The following is a 19324-nucleotide window of genomic DNA, read 5'->3' as shown; positions in this document are numbered from 1 at the left end:
ATAAAAGTGATCCACATGAATCCTGTGGCTTAATACATTAAATGTCTTCAGAAGCGATACGATAAGCTTGGGTAAGAAAAATATTTAAGTACTTTTTTTTACAATAAATCTCCACTCTCACTTTCACATTCTGAAAGTGAAAGAGAAAGTGGAGATTTATTGTAAAAAAAAAATGATTGAAATAGTGATCTGTTTCTCACCCAAAATGATTGAAACATAAATTAAACCACTGGAGTCATATGGATTACTTTTAAGCAGCCTTTATGTGATTTTTGGGGCTCGAAAGGTTGCCATTCACTTGTTTTGTATGGACCTACAGAGCTGATATATTCTTCTAAAAATCTTTGTTTTTGTTCAAGTCATACATCTGGGATGGCATGAAAGTGAGTAAATGATGAAAAAAATTTCATTGGGTGAACTATCCCTTTAATGTCTACCTGATGATGAAAGCACTTCCCTTTGCCAAAAGCCTACACAAACCAACCCTAAACAACCCTGTCTCTGTGGAGACAATGCTGAATCATGATCCAGCAATGCAGGGTGTACAGGTTGAGCTGCATCAGAGAATTTTGTTTTACAACATTTACTGTTAAATAGGGACTGATTACTGCATTGCATATGTTGTTATCGCTGCACGTTATCCAGTTGAGTGATCAACTGCAAAGTAAATGAGCCTTCATAATCATGTCATAACACCCCAGCAAAACATAACCATTTGCAAGGGTCACTCTGACTCAGCAACCCTGTGAACACTCATGCATGCTTATATCATCATTTCAAACATTAAATACAGTCGCACTTACACACCATGCACATTCTCACCACACTCATACGTGCCTGTGAATAAACAATGAGTTAAAATACAGCTCATACTTGCTCAGTAAACAGCTGTGGCCGCCCCAGGGCATTTAAGGTTGTGCAGCATCTGCTGATCAGGCACCCTGTCCTGAAGTTCAAGTAAGCTTCACTGGCATTTGAATTACCGTATAATTGAATTACACGGCTCCACCTGTACAGGGAAGGCAAAAGATCATCCTGAACTTACCCTGAGCAATGAGGTATTTGGGCAGCCAGTGAGCACATGGCTTTCACAGAGGTTTCATGATGCCAAAACACAATACCAAAGGGAATTCACATACAGTATACAGTAAGTGATTTTGCAGTGTCAAATTGCCAGGACAAGTATGTAAAACAGGGACATGTAATCATGTCATCGAGTCTTCGAGGACATAGAGGATGACAGGTAAAGAAGAATATGAGGAAGAGATTATTTATCACTGTAAAAATAATAAGATATTCCAGACAACTTTTGGGGTTCCTCGGATTGCCACGGTGATGGAACCCTCTCAAAAACCTCTAAATATCAAATATCCTATTGTTTACTTTTTATAATGTGGTTCCAGATACACATTTGTGTGTCTGTCTGCGCTCTATTTCCATTATTATCTATGTGCACATGCAATCGACTACTTTCACTATTGTGCAATGTCTCACTGTTTTTTCAGTTTTTGAGTTGATGTAAAAACATGTCTTGAGACACAACGCAGATTCATTCCAGGGCACTGAAACTTTTGCTCTATAAAAATTCCCATAATTCACCGTAAAAATCAGGGAGCATCGTTGCTCACTGTGTTCCCTTACTGGATTTGTCTTCTGAAGTCTCAAGTCGTTAGAAGATGAGGACAATTGTAAAACTATGAAGTCAAAGCCTTATTTCTCTTTGAAGAGATGGTTAGAAAAAAGTAAAAAATGCACAACATTTGTATTTCTTTATTTTATATATCTTTCAAAATAACACTGTACGTTTGAATATCTACAATGAAAATGCAGTGTCATTTATACAGCGATGTTGATCAGCTGGAGTTTGAGTCACGAGTTTCCCAATGTTCAGTGGATGAACACCATTGTCAGTGCCCGTATTCGTCTTCACGATATATTGATTCACAACTTAGGGAGCTGATTGAGATGCACCAAAGGGGCTAGGTAAATTGAGTGTAAAAGTGACTAATAACATTACTAAGACATCAGAACAAAGGACGGATTAAGAGAGGCCCATGCCTCCCATGCCCAATGATTATAATAATAATAATGCATGGCACTAGTTAAGTGAATACATTCACCTTTATACGCTCTACAAGATGCTTGGCAGATTTGGTTGGATTTTTACAGTAGAAAAGTTTTGAAATGAAAAGGAAGAATGGGTAGAAAATTATTTTTGTGATAATCAACATTATTATCATTTAATGCTAGAACATTCCTTTAAGCCTCAATTCGTAGCTTCTACAATGAGAATAAGCAAATTTATTGACAGCCAGAAAGCGTCAGAGACCATGGCCCACGGACACATTTCTAGAGTCTAGAGCTGTCACAGAGACAGGTGAGATATCTTGTGACACTTATTTCAGTAATATCTTTCAGGGAGTAGAAAAAATTTGTCATTCCTGTCCATGAAAAATGTCACTTACAGCAACTTTCAATGACATACAGTACAGAGAAACATAATCTGGAGTTAATTCACTCCTCTAAGTAATGACTAATCTAAATGTGACATTTATAGAAGTACCGGTAATAGGTTTTTGTGGTGTTTGATACAACCATAGAAGTGTAGAATAAAACAATTATTTTTTGAATGGCTCTTTGTTTTTTTATAACCTTATAAGTGTGTTTATTATAGAAAATTACAATACTCTAAATGAATATTAGCTGCCTATCTTGAATGATGTAAATACAGTTAAAAAAAAAAAAAAACACCAGTTGAATAATGTGGACATCATACAGTGTCATTGGGGGCTGAGCACCCCTAAGATTGAAATCCTAAAATCACCCTTGCCCATAGTCCTTAAAGTTCTTGCAGGAAAATATTGGTTCATTTTGTAAACTCCTTTGAAAACTACCCTTTTTGAAAGGGTTTCTATAAAATACTTCACACGTGTGGCAATCAAATAGTGCCTCAAGTTTCTTTTTCTTTATACAGTGTATATGCAAACAACTTAAATGCAACTAACGATGCTGTGATGGTGGTTATAGGAAAATTAACAACTGTGCTGAGCAGATGGTAACGTATGGTTCAGTGTTTTAGTTAGAGATTATCATTCAACTGTACTCTGCCTGTTCATTCCAATTGAGCTAAATTTACAAGGTTTGACAGTCCAGAATGAGATGTCACATTTTCTCAAGTTCCCTGTTATGTGCTGTTTATGCTGCTGTCCTTTATTTGATCAAATGAGTATAATTTCCAATGTTTGTCCGTGGCTAATTAATTTATTCTTTCATTGCTTTATGGGTCACCAAATTTGTTTAGTGTACATCGCACATATGGAGGATGCACATTGTGGATACAATGCAGAAGTCATAGGCTACATTTCCAAACATCAGGGTTTATATAACACAATATGACAATGCAACATGATCTCAGTCTACTGTATGTAATGTGAATATAGCCTTGTTCTCAGTGACCCATTAAATCTGCGTTATGGGAACACAGCAAAAACTGTACCAGATGCAGTTTGATCTTTGGACCAAACTTGTCAGAAGGAGAGGGGAAAATCACGTGTCATTCTTTTTCCTAGAAAGCCATCTACATCAGAGTCAGGGCCTATTATATCAGAGTTATAAGATAATTATTGACAAAATATTTAGTTTACAAACTAATAAGAGTTTGTTACAAAGCAATTTAGACTTGAGCTGAATGCAAAATAACAAATAAAACGCTTAGTTATGACTGCTGATTGTATTTATTTAGATGATGCATCTGAAAAAAGAATGTTATTGCGGAGGTGTGAAACAAAGGAACATTACAAAGTGTCTCTCTCAAACACACAGACAGTTATGATTTTGAGAGAGCAATTGTTGGTGTGCAGATTTTTTATTTAGATTTTTTTTATTATTATTTCCACCCAGCAGGTTGAATAGCTTTATCTAACAGGCCAGTAATAGAACGGTGTGTAGCCATGAAGCGTGTCACGTCAAAAGCGATGAGCAGGTATGGAAAATTACACCTTAAATGGTGAAGCCTTTTGATGCATTGTGGGAGGCCCTAATTCTCAAGAATCCCCTAACATCCCACTCAAATAATTGTTTGAGTGATTATTTGTGTTATGTATACCCTGTCTTGTTTTTTCGTTGCCTTTGTTTGTCATTTTTGTCACTTTTGTAGTTCCTTCGTTTTCACTTTTGGCACCCTTGTAACTCCATAGTCTTGTTTTCCCTCGTGTTCACTGTTCATTGTTTTCACCTGCCCTTGTTAATTTGTCATTTGCTTCTGTTAATCACCTTGTCATCTAGTTTGTGTTCTGGTTGTTCATTGGCCCCTTTGTCTCACATTCTTGTATTTAAACCCTGTCTGTTTGTTCAGTCTCTGTCAGTCGTTGTTTGGTATGGTTGTCATGTTGTCATGTTGTCATGTTGTCATGTTGTCATGTTGTCATGTTGTCATGTTGTCATGTTGTCATGTTGTCATGTTGTCATGTTGTCATGTTGTCAGCCTGGTATGTCTCCCCTGCCCGTGTTTTTCTAGTTTTGTGTTTGTTTCCCCATTAAGGGTTTTTCCTTTCTGTTGGTTTTTTTAAGTAAAGTTTAACTGCATTTGGATCCGCACCTCCTCGTCTGCCTGATTCATTACAGAACGACTGACCCACCATGGATCCAGCAGTACTACGCGCCAGATACCACCTGCTCTGCCTGAGGCAAGAGGACCGTCCTATTGAGGCCCACGTCCGCGACTTCCTTAAACTGGCGGCTGTTGCGGACTTCTCGGACACCTCCCTGGTTGTCTTCTTCAGGGAAAACCTGAGTGGCTGGCTGAAGGAGCGGCTGCCGCCAGCATCACGCGGCTGGACTCTCCGCGACTTCCTGGAGTTAACCTTGCTGTTGTGCGGCTCCCCGTTCACGCCTGCCCCGGTCTGCGAGCCAGAGCCCACGCCTGCCCCGGTCTGCGAGCCCGAGCCCTCGTCAGCCACAGCCTGCGAGCCTGAGGCCACGATGACCAGGAACAGCTTTCCAGCCTCGCCAGTCGCATCAGCCCGGAGGAAGAGGAGAAGGGGAAAAGTCTCTGCTCACCAGCCTCCGCCTGCCACAGCCCCGTGCCCTAAACTCCCCGTGGCTCTGCCTTCAGCGCCCAGCAAACCCAAGCCGGCACGTACCACGACCGTCCCCGAGCCAGCGCCTGTAGCCTCAGACGTCAGTGAGCCAGCGCCTGTAGCCTCAGATGTCCCTGAGCCAGCGCCTGTAGCCTCAGATGTCCCTGAGCCAGCGCCAGTAGCCACGACCGTCCAATAGCCAGCGCCAGTGGACTTGACCGTCCAATAGCCAGCGCCAGTAGCCAGGACCGTCCAAGAGCCAGCGCCAGTGGTCGTGCCCGTCCTAGAGCCAGCGCCTCTCGAGCCTTCCAGGGCTCCTCCTCCCGAGTCTTCTAGGGCTCCGCCTTCCGAGCTTTCCAGAGCTCCGCCTTCCGAGCTTTCCAGAGCTCCGCCTTCCGAGTTTCCCGAGCTTTCCAGAGCTCCGCCTTCCGAGCTCCGCCTCCCGAGCGTTCCAGAGCTCCGCCTCCCGAGCGTTCCAGAGCTCCGCCTCCCGAGCGTTCCAGAGCTCCGCCTCCCGAGCCTTCCAGGGCTCCGCCCCTCAAGCCTCTCGAGCCTTCCAGGGCTCCGCCCCTCAAGCCTCTCGAGCCTTCCAGGGCTCCGCCCCTCAAGCCTCTCGAGCCTGCCAGGGCTCCACCTCCCAGGCCTCTCGATCCACCCAGGGCTCTGCCTCTCGAGCCTTCCAGGGCTCTGCCCCTCAAGCCTCTCGAGCCTGCCAGGGCTCCACCTCCCAGGCCTCTCGAGCCACCCAGGGCTCCGCCTCTCGAGCCACCCAGGGCTCCACCTCTCGAGCCTTCCAGGGCTTTGCCTCTCGAGCTTTCCAGGCCTCCGCCCCTCAAGCCTCTTGAGCCACCCAGGGCTCCGCCTCTTGAGCCTTCCAGGGCTCCGTCCCTCAAGCCTCTTGAGCCTTCCAGGGCTCCGCCCCTCAAGCCTCTTGAGCCACCCAGGGCTCCGCCTCTCGAGCCTTCCAGGGCTCCGCTTCCCGAGCCTCCTTCAGCTCAGCCTCCTGCGGCTCTTCTCCTCGAGCCTCCCTCGGCTCTGCCTCCAGAGCCTCCGACGGCTCCACCTCCAGAGCCTCTTAAGCCTCCCACGGCTCCGCCTCCAGAACCTCCCACAGCTCTGCCTCCCGAGCCTTCTATGGCTCTGTCTCCCAAGCCTCCTACGGCTCCACCTCCAGAGCCCCCTACGGCTCTGCCCCCAGAGACTCCAGAGCCTTCCAGGTCCCCGCTCCTAAAGCCTCCCACGGCGGCGCCTCCCTCAGCTCCGCCTTCTGAGCCTTCCAAGCCATCACCCCCCTCGGCTTAGCCTCTCGAGCCTCCCTTGGCTCCGCCTCAGAAGTCCCCTTTGGCTCCACCCCTCACGGCTCCGCCAGCCTCCCCAGTGGCCACTCCTCCTCCCAGGCCCCCTGAACCGGTCCTTGCACCACGGCCATCTCCTAGGCCACCAAGACCGGCCTCTGTCCTGTGGCCACCTCCCAGGTTCCCCAAACCGGCCCTTGGCCCATGGCCTCCTCCCAGGCCCCCTGAACTGGCCCTTGCCTTATGGCCAGCCCCCGGGCCATCTAAACCTGTCCCTTTGTGCCCCGTGGACTGCCTAATTGCCCCTTGTGCCCCCATGGACTGTCTCATTTCCCCTCGTGGCCCCCCTTGGACTTCCTGCCCTTTGTGCCCCCTTGCACTTCCTGCCTGCCCTCTGTGCCCCTTGGACTGCCTCCTTGTTCTTGTGCCCCCCCCTGGTCTGCCTGTCTGCCCCCGGTGCCATCATTTTGTTCTCTGTGGGTTTTCTGTCTTTTGTCTTGGGTTTTTAGGATCGTCTGGAAGCCGATCCTTTGAGGGGGGCTCTTATGTATACCCTGTCTTGTTTTTTCGTTGCCCTTGTTTGTCCTTTGTCACTTTTGTAGTTCCTTAGTTTTCACTTTTGGCACCCTTGTAACTCCATAGTCTTGTTTTCCCTCGTGTTCACTGTTCATTGTTTTCACCTGCCCTTGTTAATTTGTCATTTGCTTCTGTTAATCACCTTGTCATCTAGTTTGTGTTCTGGTTGTTCATTGGCCCCTTTGTCTCACATTCTTGTATTTAAACCCTGTCTGTTTGTTCAGTCTCTGTCAGTCGTTGTTTGGTATGGTTGTATGTTGTCAGCCTGGTATGTCTCCCCTGCCCGTGTTTTTCTAGTTTTGTGTTTGTTTCCCCATTGAGGGTTTTTCCTTTCTGTTGGTTTTTTTAAATAAAGTTTAACTGCATTTGGATCCACACCTCCTCGTCTGCCTGATTCATTACAATTTGAGGGATTTTGCTGCATGAATTTAGTATTTTTTGGGAAGACACGGCTGAGGTGGAATATAGGTGTAAAACAGGAGTATCCTGCACAATGTATCCAATCTATGGCCAGTATGTTTCTGTGAAAAGCATGCAGGACAAATTGATCTCATCTTCCTCACTGCCAAAAGATTAAAGATAAGTGTTTAATCTTAAAATGCTGTCGAGAAAAATACAGTTGCCAGTTATGTCTCATTGTATAGCTGGATAAATGTGGGTGGCTAAGGCTAGTTGAATTATTGATGTAAAAAAATTATCATGTAAAAAAAGGCTAAATGCGTTCCATAAGCCTAATTGGTTATTCTCGGTGTCCAGAATTAGATATTGAGATGAAGAGATTAATGGAATAATTTGTTATAATTAAAATCCTGTTAAATCTAATTTGGGAGAAATAAATGCTCTTCACACGGCCTCTGGTGATGTAGTTGCAGTTACCTTATGAATTACCGGCTCGTCAACTTCTTGCATATGCGCAGTCTGTTATGTGCCGTGTATAATCTGTAGAATTGTGCACTGTAGAATGAATGGTATCAGTTGTGCAGGCTCTGATAAAACTAGTTTGATAACGTCCTAGAACCGATACCCTTGACAAAGAAACCTACCAGTGTGGGTGTCACATTCCCTGTTGTCTTTTGTTTTTGTGCTTTTATGTTGAAGTTCATGTTTAGTTCCTGTTTCCTTTTAGGTTTTTGTAGTTCTTTGTAGTTTAATTTTATGATTGGTTCCCCCTTTTTGTTTCTCATTCCCTGATTGTTTCGCCAGGTGTTGCCAGCCTCATCTGTCCCAGAGCCTGCGTTGCCAACTTCGACCATCTGGAGGAGGAGAAGAAGAAGAAAGCCTTCCACGGGTTTGATTGGTTTCCCCCTGATTGTTTCTTATGCCCTGATTGTTTCCCCAGGTGTTCCTTGTTTTCCCTTGTGTATTTAAGCCCTTGTTTCCCCCAGTTTATTTGTCACTTCTTGCATGTTTTGTTATGCTCTGTGTTAGGTTCCCTGTGTTTTTTTTTTTTTTTTTTTTTAAATAAAGCTGCACTTAGATCCTCATTCTTTGCCTGCCTCGTCACAGTGGGGAATCACACCAAACTTGTTTGGATTTGTTGCGTTATACCTCTAATATTACTCTCCATTACTACAAACATGAATGTGATGGCTAATACTAACCAAGCAGATTCTGGGCTAGCAGACCATGATTACAACATGATGGCTCTCAAGGAAGCATGTGATGAAGAAGCTATTGAAGCGATGACGGAAGAAACTGCTAAAGCACGATATGAGCGCACATCATTGCCCAGCCCCAACCCCCAAAAAGCAAAAACAATGTCGAAAGTCAAAAGTAAGCAGTCAGATGAAAGTATTAATGAAGTGATTTTTGATGCAATTCAAACCCGAATTAGAAGATTTGACGAGCAAGATCAATGACCGAACATTATAGAAAAACAGATAGAAGCTAATACATAAGCAATAAAAGAAAATAAAGAAGAATAAATTAGCAAAATGAAAGAGGAAATAGTGTGCCTGAGAAAGGAGAATGTCCCATTGAGGCAGTTGGGTTTGGAGCAAGCCAGATAAGAGAATTATGTAATCTCAGGTGATGAAATCTCAGGTTGTAAAATTTCAGCTTCTCCACTTACAGATCATTGTATGGTTAGTCTGTCCTTATCAATATCTAAATAACCTAAAATCTCTCCTAATATTTGGAAGTTCAACAATGACTTGTTACAGAATGTTAGATTTCTGTAACAGGCGATGACTCTCATTGAGGAGGTTGAAAAGCTAGATATGTATATGTGGTGATGGGGGTGTGGTCGTGTGTCTGTCTGTGGGAGAGAGAGAGCAGTAAGGCTTGTCGTCTGGGTTGTCATTACCTCTAACACCTGTTTCTTGTTGTAGTGATGGTGGAGGGAGAGCTCTTTTTGGTTATGTTTTTGAGTGATGCTGAAGAGAAATAAAATACTAATAAAATAAAATTGCTGGCTAAGGGAACCCGTGGCGGTGTTGTGATTGTCGACCTGGTTACACTGGATGTTGCCCTGGCCTGAATCGGGTGGTGGGGATAAACATGATACAGTCTAATATGAAAAAACGGCAATGGTTTAACCTTAAGGTTATTGACACAGGTATAAATCTCTGATTAGAAAACAAAAACAAATGGAACTGATTTGAAAAATTTATTCATTGGCAATTATCACCAGAGAACACAAAATTCCAATCCTTGCTGTCTAAATTAGATGAGATGTACATAGAAAAAGCAAATGGACCATGTATCTAGTCAAGAGCCAGGTGGATTGAAAAAGGTGAAGAAAATATTCTTGCAGCCTTGAAGAACAAAGACAGACAAAAAAAATAAGCTAAAGATTAATGATATTATAATAGAAGATCAGAAACTAGTTCAGGACGAAATTGTACTTTTTTGTCATAACCTTCATAAATCCAAATATGAAAAAGCAGATTGTATCTCTCTATTTGTAAACATCAAAGATAACATCCAAAAACTGAATGAGGAAGATAAAGACTTACTTGAGGAGGAATTAACTATAACGGAAATTGATGTGGCATTAAAACAAATTAAAATTGGCAAATCACCAGGAATTTTAATGGTGGAATTTTTTTTAGATTTTTGGAACGATATCAGAAAAACCATTATGTAATGCATTTTTGGAATGTATTCAGAAAGGGTGCTTATCCCCAACTATGAAAGCAGGTTTAATAGCCAATGTCCAATTTCATCAAAATTGTTTATATTATGCACTCAAATGCTAGCTTACTTAATTGAGAACCATCCTCAATTAAAAGGAATTACCATTTTTGATTATGAATACATCGTGATGGCGCCGCGGTTGGCCGCCTCAGTGTGGAGCTCTCCAATTCTTTTGTTGTTTTTGTTGGTTTGTCCTGTGTTTAGTAATCTTTTTCCAATCAGTTTTACCAGGGACTAACTGCTGAACATTCGGCAGCATATACCAGACAAACTTTTCCCGGTTTTTGAATATTCGGACGCTTTACCTGACATTTTAGTCAGAGGTGCAGCTTTGCTCTTCAAGAGACACAGACGAGGGAGACGAGCAGGTGCACTGGCCAAGCTCCTTTGGCATGGATTTTGAACAGCGCTGCTGAGCATTCATTTAGCGAATCTCCGCTCTCTCTTCCTAACAAAATGGACAAACCACATCTACTCATCCATACAAACAATGACTTTTCAACCTCTGCTGCCTTGTTCTTCACAGAAACCTGGTATGTATGTATGTATGTGTGTATATATATATATATATATATATATATATATATATATATATATATATATATATATATAATATTAGTATTATTTTGTATTCTATATATACTTTATTTTCTATAAAAGTTGTATTTTATTTTTTTATTCAATTTAATTATTATTATTAGTCTTGTTGATGTTTTTTATTGTTGTGCACTGGAAGCTCCTGTTACCAAGACAAATTCTTTGTATGTGTAAGCATAATTATCAGCATAGCTGAATATAGTTATCATTCTGAGAATTAGTAAATTTGCAGATGACACTATGCTTATGCTTACATAGGCAAACTGGCCTATGCTTAAATTTGAAAAACATTTCAATTGTTACCTCTTTACTCATGTAAGGAGACAATTGTAGAATCCATTCCTGTCAAAACTGATGTGAAATATCTAGGTTCCTAGGTATAATAATGTCTTTAGATATAAATACAAGAGAAAAAATAAACATAAAAGAGAAAATAGATAGTATTAACACATTTCTTAATCATTGGCTTATAAGAGATCTTTCTATTCTGGGCAGAATTATTTTGTCCAAAGCAGAAGTCTTCTGTTATGTTGACTGAGTTGAAGATTGGTGAAGTGTACACTGGTTGATGTCACAACAAAGTAGGCCTAATGGGAAATTTCTTAAATAAATAAAAAATATTCAAATATATCATAAAAGGTTAACATTTTTGATAATTTAATGATGTTAATAAATAATAAGTATAATAATAAGTCATTATCTTAAATGGTCAATTTCACCAAAATTGAAGGAAATACAGTTTAAAATCATGAACAATGTTTATTTAGTTCCTGAAATTTTACAGAAAATGCTCCACTTTGAAGTAGATCTTTGTGGATTCTGTTTGAAAGATCCTGAAATTATTGAACTTTTTTTTTTTTTTCTTGCTCTGTCTCATTGCCGTTCTGGCAGGATCTTTACAGCTGGTTAAACATTGGGACTGGCAATCCTTCATTTGATTTAGTCCTGGTTTTGATTTATATGGATGGTCTCTCAAGAAAGATGTCAAAGTTGGTAAACATAATCATTATAACCATAATTGAATGGGTAAATTCTTAATCTTAAATGTTTTCATATGAAAATGACTGTTCCCTGCTTGAGTTTCTAAATTGAAATTGTTCAAAACGTTTATGATAATAATAATAATAAGAATCTGTAGAATTGTAGAATCTCGCGAGATTGTCGAAAGAGGGATCCCTTCTAGGCGCGACCACAACGCCCATATCTGCTCGAGCATCGCGGAAGTAGGAAATAGTTTCTAATGCACCTGACGCGGAGTCAAGCAAACATACAACAGGTTGATTTAAACGTAATTGTTGCCACTATAGGTAAGCTACTATATTTTATTGTCCGTATTGTACAATAAAGTCACTATAGTAACCATTATTGTAGTGGAAACATAATTTTCTGAAATGCATGTTTTTCCTACGCAGAAGGTAATCAAATTTACATTAGTCATGCTTTGTTGTCATCGAGCGATGGTTTGAATAATTATTCATTAAACTAAACTACAATAATGGAGAGTTGTTTGTTTAGAACAGTTCATAACCTACATATTAATATTATTATTATTATTAAATAATATTTATTATTTGTTGTATTAGTAGCTTATTTATGATTACTTGTTTGTAATAGCTGTTTTAAATGACTGCCAAATCTCAATAATGGCTTCTAACAATCTAATTTTTGCAGAACACCATGTCAGAGGGAGATGAAGAGTCATTCAAGGCTGTAGACCTGGAGCAACGGGTTCAGAAGTCTCCCAAACCAGAATCAGACATTCAGCCTCAGCAATCTCCTAGTGAAACAGATAAACCCAGCACACCTTCTACAGAGGCTAGAGAGGAAACCATCTCCTCTACAAGTCATTCAGTGGCCAAAGCTAAATGGGTGTCAACAGTGGAACAGTTTAAAATGAAGAGATTTTTTGTCCTCAGGGTAATGTTCTTTTTGATGCCTAGTCCAAATTACAGTTTTCTCCATTGACCACGCATGGATGTTTCTATTGTTTAGTAATAGTCTTGACGCATAATCTACACTTCTTTTACATTTTAAGCACTTTGGTGCAAACAATCCATGGTTGCTCAGCAGTACAATTGAACGCTACCAACAACACCTTTTGTAAATATGAATTAGCTCTATCTGCCATTTAACAATCAATGGTAGTTATAATACTCTGCTTTATCAGTCCAGTGCTGCCCATTGACATGTGAGCCAGTATTCAGTCAAAAATATACTGTATTCTACACCTGCAGAGATCACTGATGGCTGTCTTCCTGTATTCAACTTAGTCTACCTGAGTCAATTTGATTTGCAAATTTGAATCTGCTGGCCAGCTCAGAGACAAAATTCTGTATTGTTAAGGTGAATGAGAGAGGGTTGGTAATCCCATTTTATCACAAAGTCAGTGTTGCCAATTTCTCTTAAGAACAATTTCATTTAGAGGACTGTATGCACTATATTGTATTTTTATATGAATTGATGAATATGAATTGTTGTGCTGTGCCAAATTTTAGCCTGGAACTTTGGACCAAGCCATTGAGGAACTTAAAGCACTGGCAGATCCCTCAGAAGATGGTGCTGTTCAGAGTGTTTGGCTCATGGCTGAGTAAGTTTGATTTATTATTAATATATATATCTATATCATGCTGGTCTAATAGAAAATATGATAGTTAAAGGGATAGTACAGCCAACAGTTCTGTCTTTATTTAATCACCCTCATGTTGTTCCAAACTCATATAGCCTTTCTTTTGTGGAACAAAAGAAAGTTCTGCTTAACATGTTTTGTGTTTCTCCAAAGAAAGAGGAAGAATGAGGGTGTGAATGATGGTAGAATTAACATTTTTGGTTGAACTGTCCCTTCAAGTGCACTTTTGAAGTAACCACACATAAACCAACAGTAAACAAATAACACAAATTAATCTATCAAGACATCCAAAGAATAAGTAGAACAACCCCATTAGCCCTGAGGAACATGGCAAACGCTACTTGTGCTTACGTAATCCTTAACCGAAATTGATATATGGAGTAATGCACCGTTTCCTGCAGCTACAGCTAAGACTAAAGCTTCAATTTTATTTTCATAGGATCTACTGCATTTGATAAAGAACTTACTGTCTTCTCAAATGTTAATAAAGTATGTTCTTTAGGTATGCATGCGAGTAGTATAAAAATATTCCTAGACATACTTTATCCATGAAAGTAGGCATTGTCCTGTGATCCGAATTTATGATGTTGTAACAACTTTGGAAATATTTTTTTGTGAGGTTGCTCATTGCTCAAAAAACTGTTCTGCAAATTTGCAACATTCACATGGAGAATTAATAAGAGCTTCTCACCCAGGTCTTTCGTCACATGGTGCTTAATGCATGCCATAATCCATTATACCACTCTGTGTTCTGTAAATATGTAAAATGTGCAGGAAATAATTAATGCGAAATAAACTGAGGAGAATCAGGCTGCTAGAAGAAATGCAGATGGCTGATGTCAACTATCTGTCTGGGAGCAGGTTTTTAGTAAACTATTCAAAGGCATTGCTATACTGTATGAAAATTAATAATATATTTCCCATGGTCCGGAACTCATACATAAAGGCTTATTTCCTTAAATGCATGTGCAACTCTGTAATTTGAGCTTTGACTTGAAAAAAAATATTAAATTCATGTGGTTCATGCTTTGACTGCTATAAATTTGTTATTGAAGACGTTGTTGGAAGTATCTTTAGCTGTACCTTTTATGTATATGCTGTCAAAACAAAGGCATAATATAAAGGTTATTTACATTATAGTGGCTTTAAATAATCTAGGTTCCCATGCATGCTGAAAAAAATAGGAAAACCTGGAATTTTGCAGTGCAATTTTCCAGTCACAGAAAAGTCATGGAAAATAAGAAAAATACCTAAATGTCCTAGAGAATATTTAGTATAATAAAACTAATTGTGTCGCTGACAAGGTTTTTGTTACATGTACCGATTAAATAGTTTAAGTATTGATATAGTGAAAAATATTTTTTCCATTTCAACATTGCTGTAGTTTTAAATACAGCATTTAAATTGTAAACTTTAGACGATGATGGTCAGACTGCAGATATTTTTATTAATTGGTTGTAGCGTAGTCTTTACACCTTGATGTAAATTCATAATTCAACAATCAGAGATCGCTTATATCTTGGTTACCACATGTAGGGACCTATGATATCCACAATGTGGAAAACAAAGACTAAATCACTAAATCCAGTCATAAAAATTGTATTCGCTGTAAAATGCGGAATGTCACATAATTTTACATATTTGGGATGAAAATGTATGTTTGGATGCGCACTGATTAAAATAAAATTTTGATATGTGCTAGTGTGATTATTAAAACCCAAAAGGCAGTGATTTAATTAAATAAATGTATAATCTGCATACTATAATACGCTTCAAAATGAATCATACATTGAAAACACACATCATGATTAGGGCTGCAATATAATGGTTAAAATGATAGTCACAATTATTCTGTCATTTGCGGGGGGCTTTTTTTGTATTGCAGAGCTGCAGCATTTGGACCAGAAAATCACTGTTCCAACTGCTTAGAAAAAAACCCCATTAAATTACATTTAAACAGCAGCTCTCATGTTGAACAAGATGTTAAAACTACCAACTAGTAAATTATTCCTTTTAACTAAAATTAAGTAATGTTTTGCCAAAGTTTTACTGCCAATAGAAAGAGTTACTCTTTAGGGTTTTCAACTTGAGTCTTTTAAATTATCTTTTTTCATTTTTTCTTTACATCATTATTAGTAGTAGTTAGTAGTATATATTTCTGGAATAAATTAGCACGCTGCACTGCTATACAGTCTCAAGCCTTTATTTTGGCAGAAAACTGAAAGCAGACTGTGTTGTTTCTGTGTGTAACTGAGTTGACAGCAGCTTTGTGCTCCTCCTAAACATGGTGAAATGCTCTCATCTCCTCCTCAGTCCTCAAAATATTTCTTTAGATTTTTTAAGACACTTGTAATGGCCAAACATATTTGGAATAGTGCATATGTGCAATGTAAGTAAATACGAAGTGCTTTAAATATAACATGATCAGTGCGTGTTTGCGAGCGTTAGGAACCATTTCTGCTTGCTTACTAATATTGCAGACCGTTATGCTTAAACACAAGCAGAAGAAAAAAGTTATCGCCATTAAAATACGATTAATTGTGCAGCTAATCATGATCATAATGTGTGCTCTGTGTGTTGTAGATGAGAGAGAGAGAAGAGCGAAGAGTGCTCTGAAGGGAACAACACATGCAGACTATATATACATTTTTTGAAATCACAGCTTTGGGGTTTAATAATTACACTGGGATGATGTTGAAAATGTATTGAATTAAAATAATTATATTTTCATTAGATTGACATTTTAATGAATTAATTTGTTTAGACACAATTTTGATTATGAAATTGAATTAAATGTTGAATACAGAATTCAGAAAAAATAACCATCCAAAAACTACAATATACACATCATGACCTCTCATATGTTTTTGCTTAAATATTCCACCAATGGGCCCATTTTAAATGGGATTAAAGAGCAGATATCCCTTTGATTGGTGAATGTCCCTAAAGCACAGCTTCCACGCATCTCTTTATTTTGTGCTGTGTGATAACACTGAACCTTGTTATATTCAATTAATGCTTGATGTCATTAGCAGGACGATACACAGGGTCTCCTCTGTCTTCACTGATCCTGGAAGCTTTAATCTCGACCCACAGAGCATATTTTAAAAAATAAATTTTCAAATGCACATCTGATGAACAAAGCTGTGATTGTGAAAAAAATATGTTCGTAAACTCGTAAAAATCGCTCCTAGAAAACGCTCTTAGCCACTAAGTGTAACGAAGGCTCAGGCAGGTTGAGATCCATAAGCAGTATTTAATAAAGAACTCAATAGTCATACAGGCAATGGTCAAGCATGGGCAAACAGATATATAGGAGGCAGGCAGAATCAGCGTGAGAGCAGGCAGAAGATCGGGGCAGGCAGCAAACAATCGATAAACTTATGACAGGCAGTAGTAATACAGGGCAGGCGGCAAACAAACAAGGTCACAGGAACAAAGCTGGGTCGGTACACAATAGACAGAGTAACAGACTGGGAAAACGCTTAGAAATGTAGCCGGAGCAAAACAAGACTTCGCAATGAGTGAGTGTTACAGAGTTCGTTATATAGCAAATGGGAAACAGGGAACAGCTGTGGTGCAATCAGACCTAGGTATGCGGGCTTATGGGAAATGTAGTCTATAGTCAATATTCCAGTGAATCTGATCTCCGACGGCTGGAGGGGGAGGCGCTCTCAATGTTCGTGACACTAAGATCAATCGTTATTGGGAAACGCAGCCTTGGAAATTTGTGCCATGAGAAGAGTAGGAACCCTGAATAGTGTTGTTTAACATGCTTTTATTGTCAAGGCATTAATATAACATTAAATGCATTGTCATGCCCCCATTGTGCACATAATTTAAAAGAAATGCTTTTTAAACATGCTCTTAGCCAAAACTACCACACAGAATTATTCAATACATTTCATGGTTCCATGCTTTTCTCAATACTGAGTACCCTTTTTGCAAACACTTTACAGAGATATCTTTTGTAACATGCAGCTTAGCACATCGGTTCATTTATCTTGCAAAATTAACTGACACCACCAAAACACTTCTTGCATCTCTCAGAATCAGCTCATTCTATCATAAAATAGCAAACATTTTCACCAAGCATTGTCAACAAGCACAGTTTGTCATTCATAACACAATGAGCTTAAAAAAACTAAATATTAGTTACATATGAAAAATAGCATTTAAAATTATTTATTTTTTTATCAAGAATCTCAGATTTTTATAAACATTTACAAACATGTACAGGATGTGCAGGATGCACTGCAGTGCAAGTTATATGAACAAAACATAAAAGTGATGCTTCAATATGGTTTTTCAGTACTTGGTCTTTTCTGAATAGAGTAGGCCAGTAATGTCAACACACACACACACAAAACTAAATACTCAATTCAAAAGTGTCATTACTGGTAGTGCAAGTCAATGCGGTCCTCTGCAAGTTCTAAGCTACATCACATTGAATGTGTTCTCTAATGATACACCTTGGGAAGACCTTTAACCTTGGGTCTTCCTCTCAATTGTCTTGCACCTCACATACATACTCCTTTTTCTCTTCCTGGTCCTACCAGTCTACCCACTCTGTAAGCCATTTTTGCACAACACAATCATTACAAAGTTGGCTCCTTTTACAGTACATTAGCTAATGAGAATTAAGCTAATGAGAAAACATCTGAATAGGTCATGAGCTACGTAAAAGAGAAATCTGAGTTTATCAGGTTTTACTGATTGTTTTACATTTTATTTTTATATCTTGTGTAGTCTTCCAAATGAAATTATGGGAGAAATAAAGCGTATTGCTGTCTGATTTATTTTATTGTTATGGACATAAATGTAACATTTTTGAAAATCGTATGTTAAAGTGTGCAGTTTGGCTGTAGATACACCAACATTTTCTAATGGTTCAGTTTGACTGAGATACGTTTTTATGTGGTCATTGAATACATTTTGTATCAAACCACTGACAAGATGATCCACAGATCAGACCACAGACACTGATGTTGTGTTCATATTATGAAGTTTTTAAAATGTGTACTAGGTATTGAAAAATGCCTGTAACCAATTTTAAAAAAAAATTACAAATTAAAAAACTGTTAAACACTTTTTATAAAAAACTCCTAATGAAGCAATCGAGTATGCAGTGCATTTCAAAAGATGCTAAATCAAGATCCTTTAAGGTTAGTCTCTACATAGTGAGATTGTATAGATGAGTTAACAAGTGATAGATGGTCTATTGATTGCAAGGGCTCTGCTTATTATAGCACGTCCAAAGGCCCTGGGGCACCGCTGAAAGCCACAGGGCGCGCGGCGTGTGTGTGCACAGGTTTGGGTGGTTTATGAGGAAACGTTTTTTGATTACAAACTGGTAATTACAAGGTATTATGCTATAATGTGTTTTAAACTGTGTGCCTGTGTGTGGTCTTTTACTCCTAAGTCCCCAGGCCCACATACCCAGTCATAGTGAAATCATTCCAGTTGCCTAGTCAGAAGTACCTAAACCTGGCACAGTCTCTTATTCTATAGTGCAAAGGTTGCTATGCAAATTGTCCTTTATAAGTCAATAGGAGCTCAAAGCCATTGTGTTTAACTAAGAGACTTCCTGCTCTGTTTCTGTCACTGCCAACCGGGTCAAAGTTGTAGCTGTGAGTAACACAAAATACATACACGTACACGTACACAGATCTGAATACTAGTCTTGTGTGTTTCCCCCTTGTCATCAGTGGGTACTGTAAGTCTCACAATTCCCTGCTGACAGTGGAATGAATTTTAAGACATGTACAGCATCTCTCTCTCTCTCTCTCTCTTTCACTTTCTCATGCCCTGGAGCTCTCCCTACTTGTTTTCTTTCTCTGCAAGAGTGGCCAATTGGGGATTTTGACATTTTGAATTGTATGTGTCTTAGGTTTTCATTTAAACAAAAAATTCATAAAATATAAATATAAAAGGTGGCTTATAGTAATGCATTTTCTGAATCCATTTCTTTTTTTTTTTTTAAATAACATTTGGCATATTTTAAGAAGCATGCC

The 19324-nt window shown here is 39.3% G+C and overlaps 1 protein-coding gene across 2 annotated transcripts in view; it reads left to right on the top strand.

The window, feature by feature from the left end:
• The first annotated feature begins 10483 nt into the window (after positions 1–10483).
• The window catches only part of LOC127646281 (tumor protein p63-regulated gene 1-like protein), a 49024-nt gene continuing 40183 nt past the window's right edge, over positions 10484–19324 (top strand). The window contains exons 1-3 of one of the 2 annotated variants that reach the window (XM_052129799.1): positions 10484–10620; positions 12356–12601; positions 13180–13271. In XM_052129799.1, the coding sequence (XP_051985759.1) occupies positions 12362–12601; positions 13180–13271 (332 nt within the window). In that variant the 5' untranslated portion in view covers positions 10484–10620; positions 12356–12361. Of the gene's footprint in view, positions 10621–11401; positions 11992–12355; positions 12602–13179; positions 13272–19324 lie in introns of those variants that run through there. The other variant, XM_052129798.1, reaches the window with a different exon arrangement.

This window comes from Xyrauchen texanus, chromosome 7 (assembly GCF_025860055.1).
Source record: "Xyrauchen texanus isolate HMW12.3.18 chromosome 7, RBS_HiC_50CHRs, whole genome shotgun sequence".
Lineage (NCBI taxonomy): Eukaryota > Metazoa > Chordata > Actinopteri > Cypriniformes > Catostomidae > Xyrauchen > Xyrauchen texanus.
The sequence above is the reverse complement of the archived record's forward strand: the minus strand, read 5'-3'. Positions and strand labels throughout refer to the sequence as shown.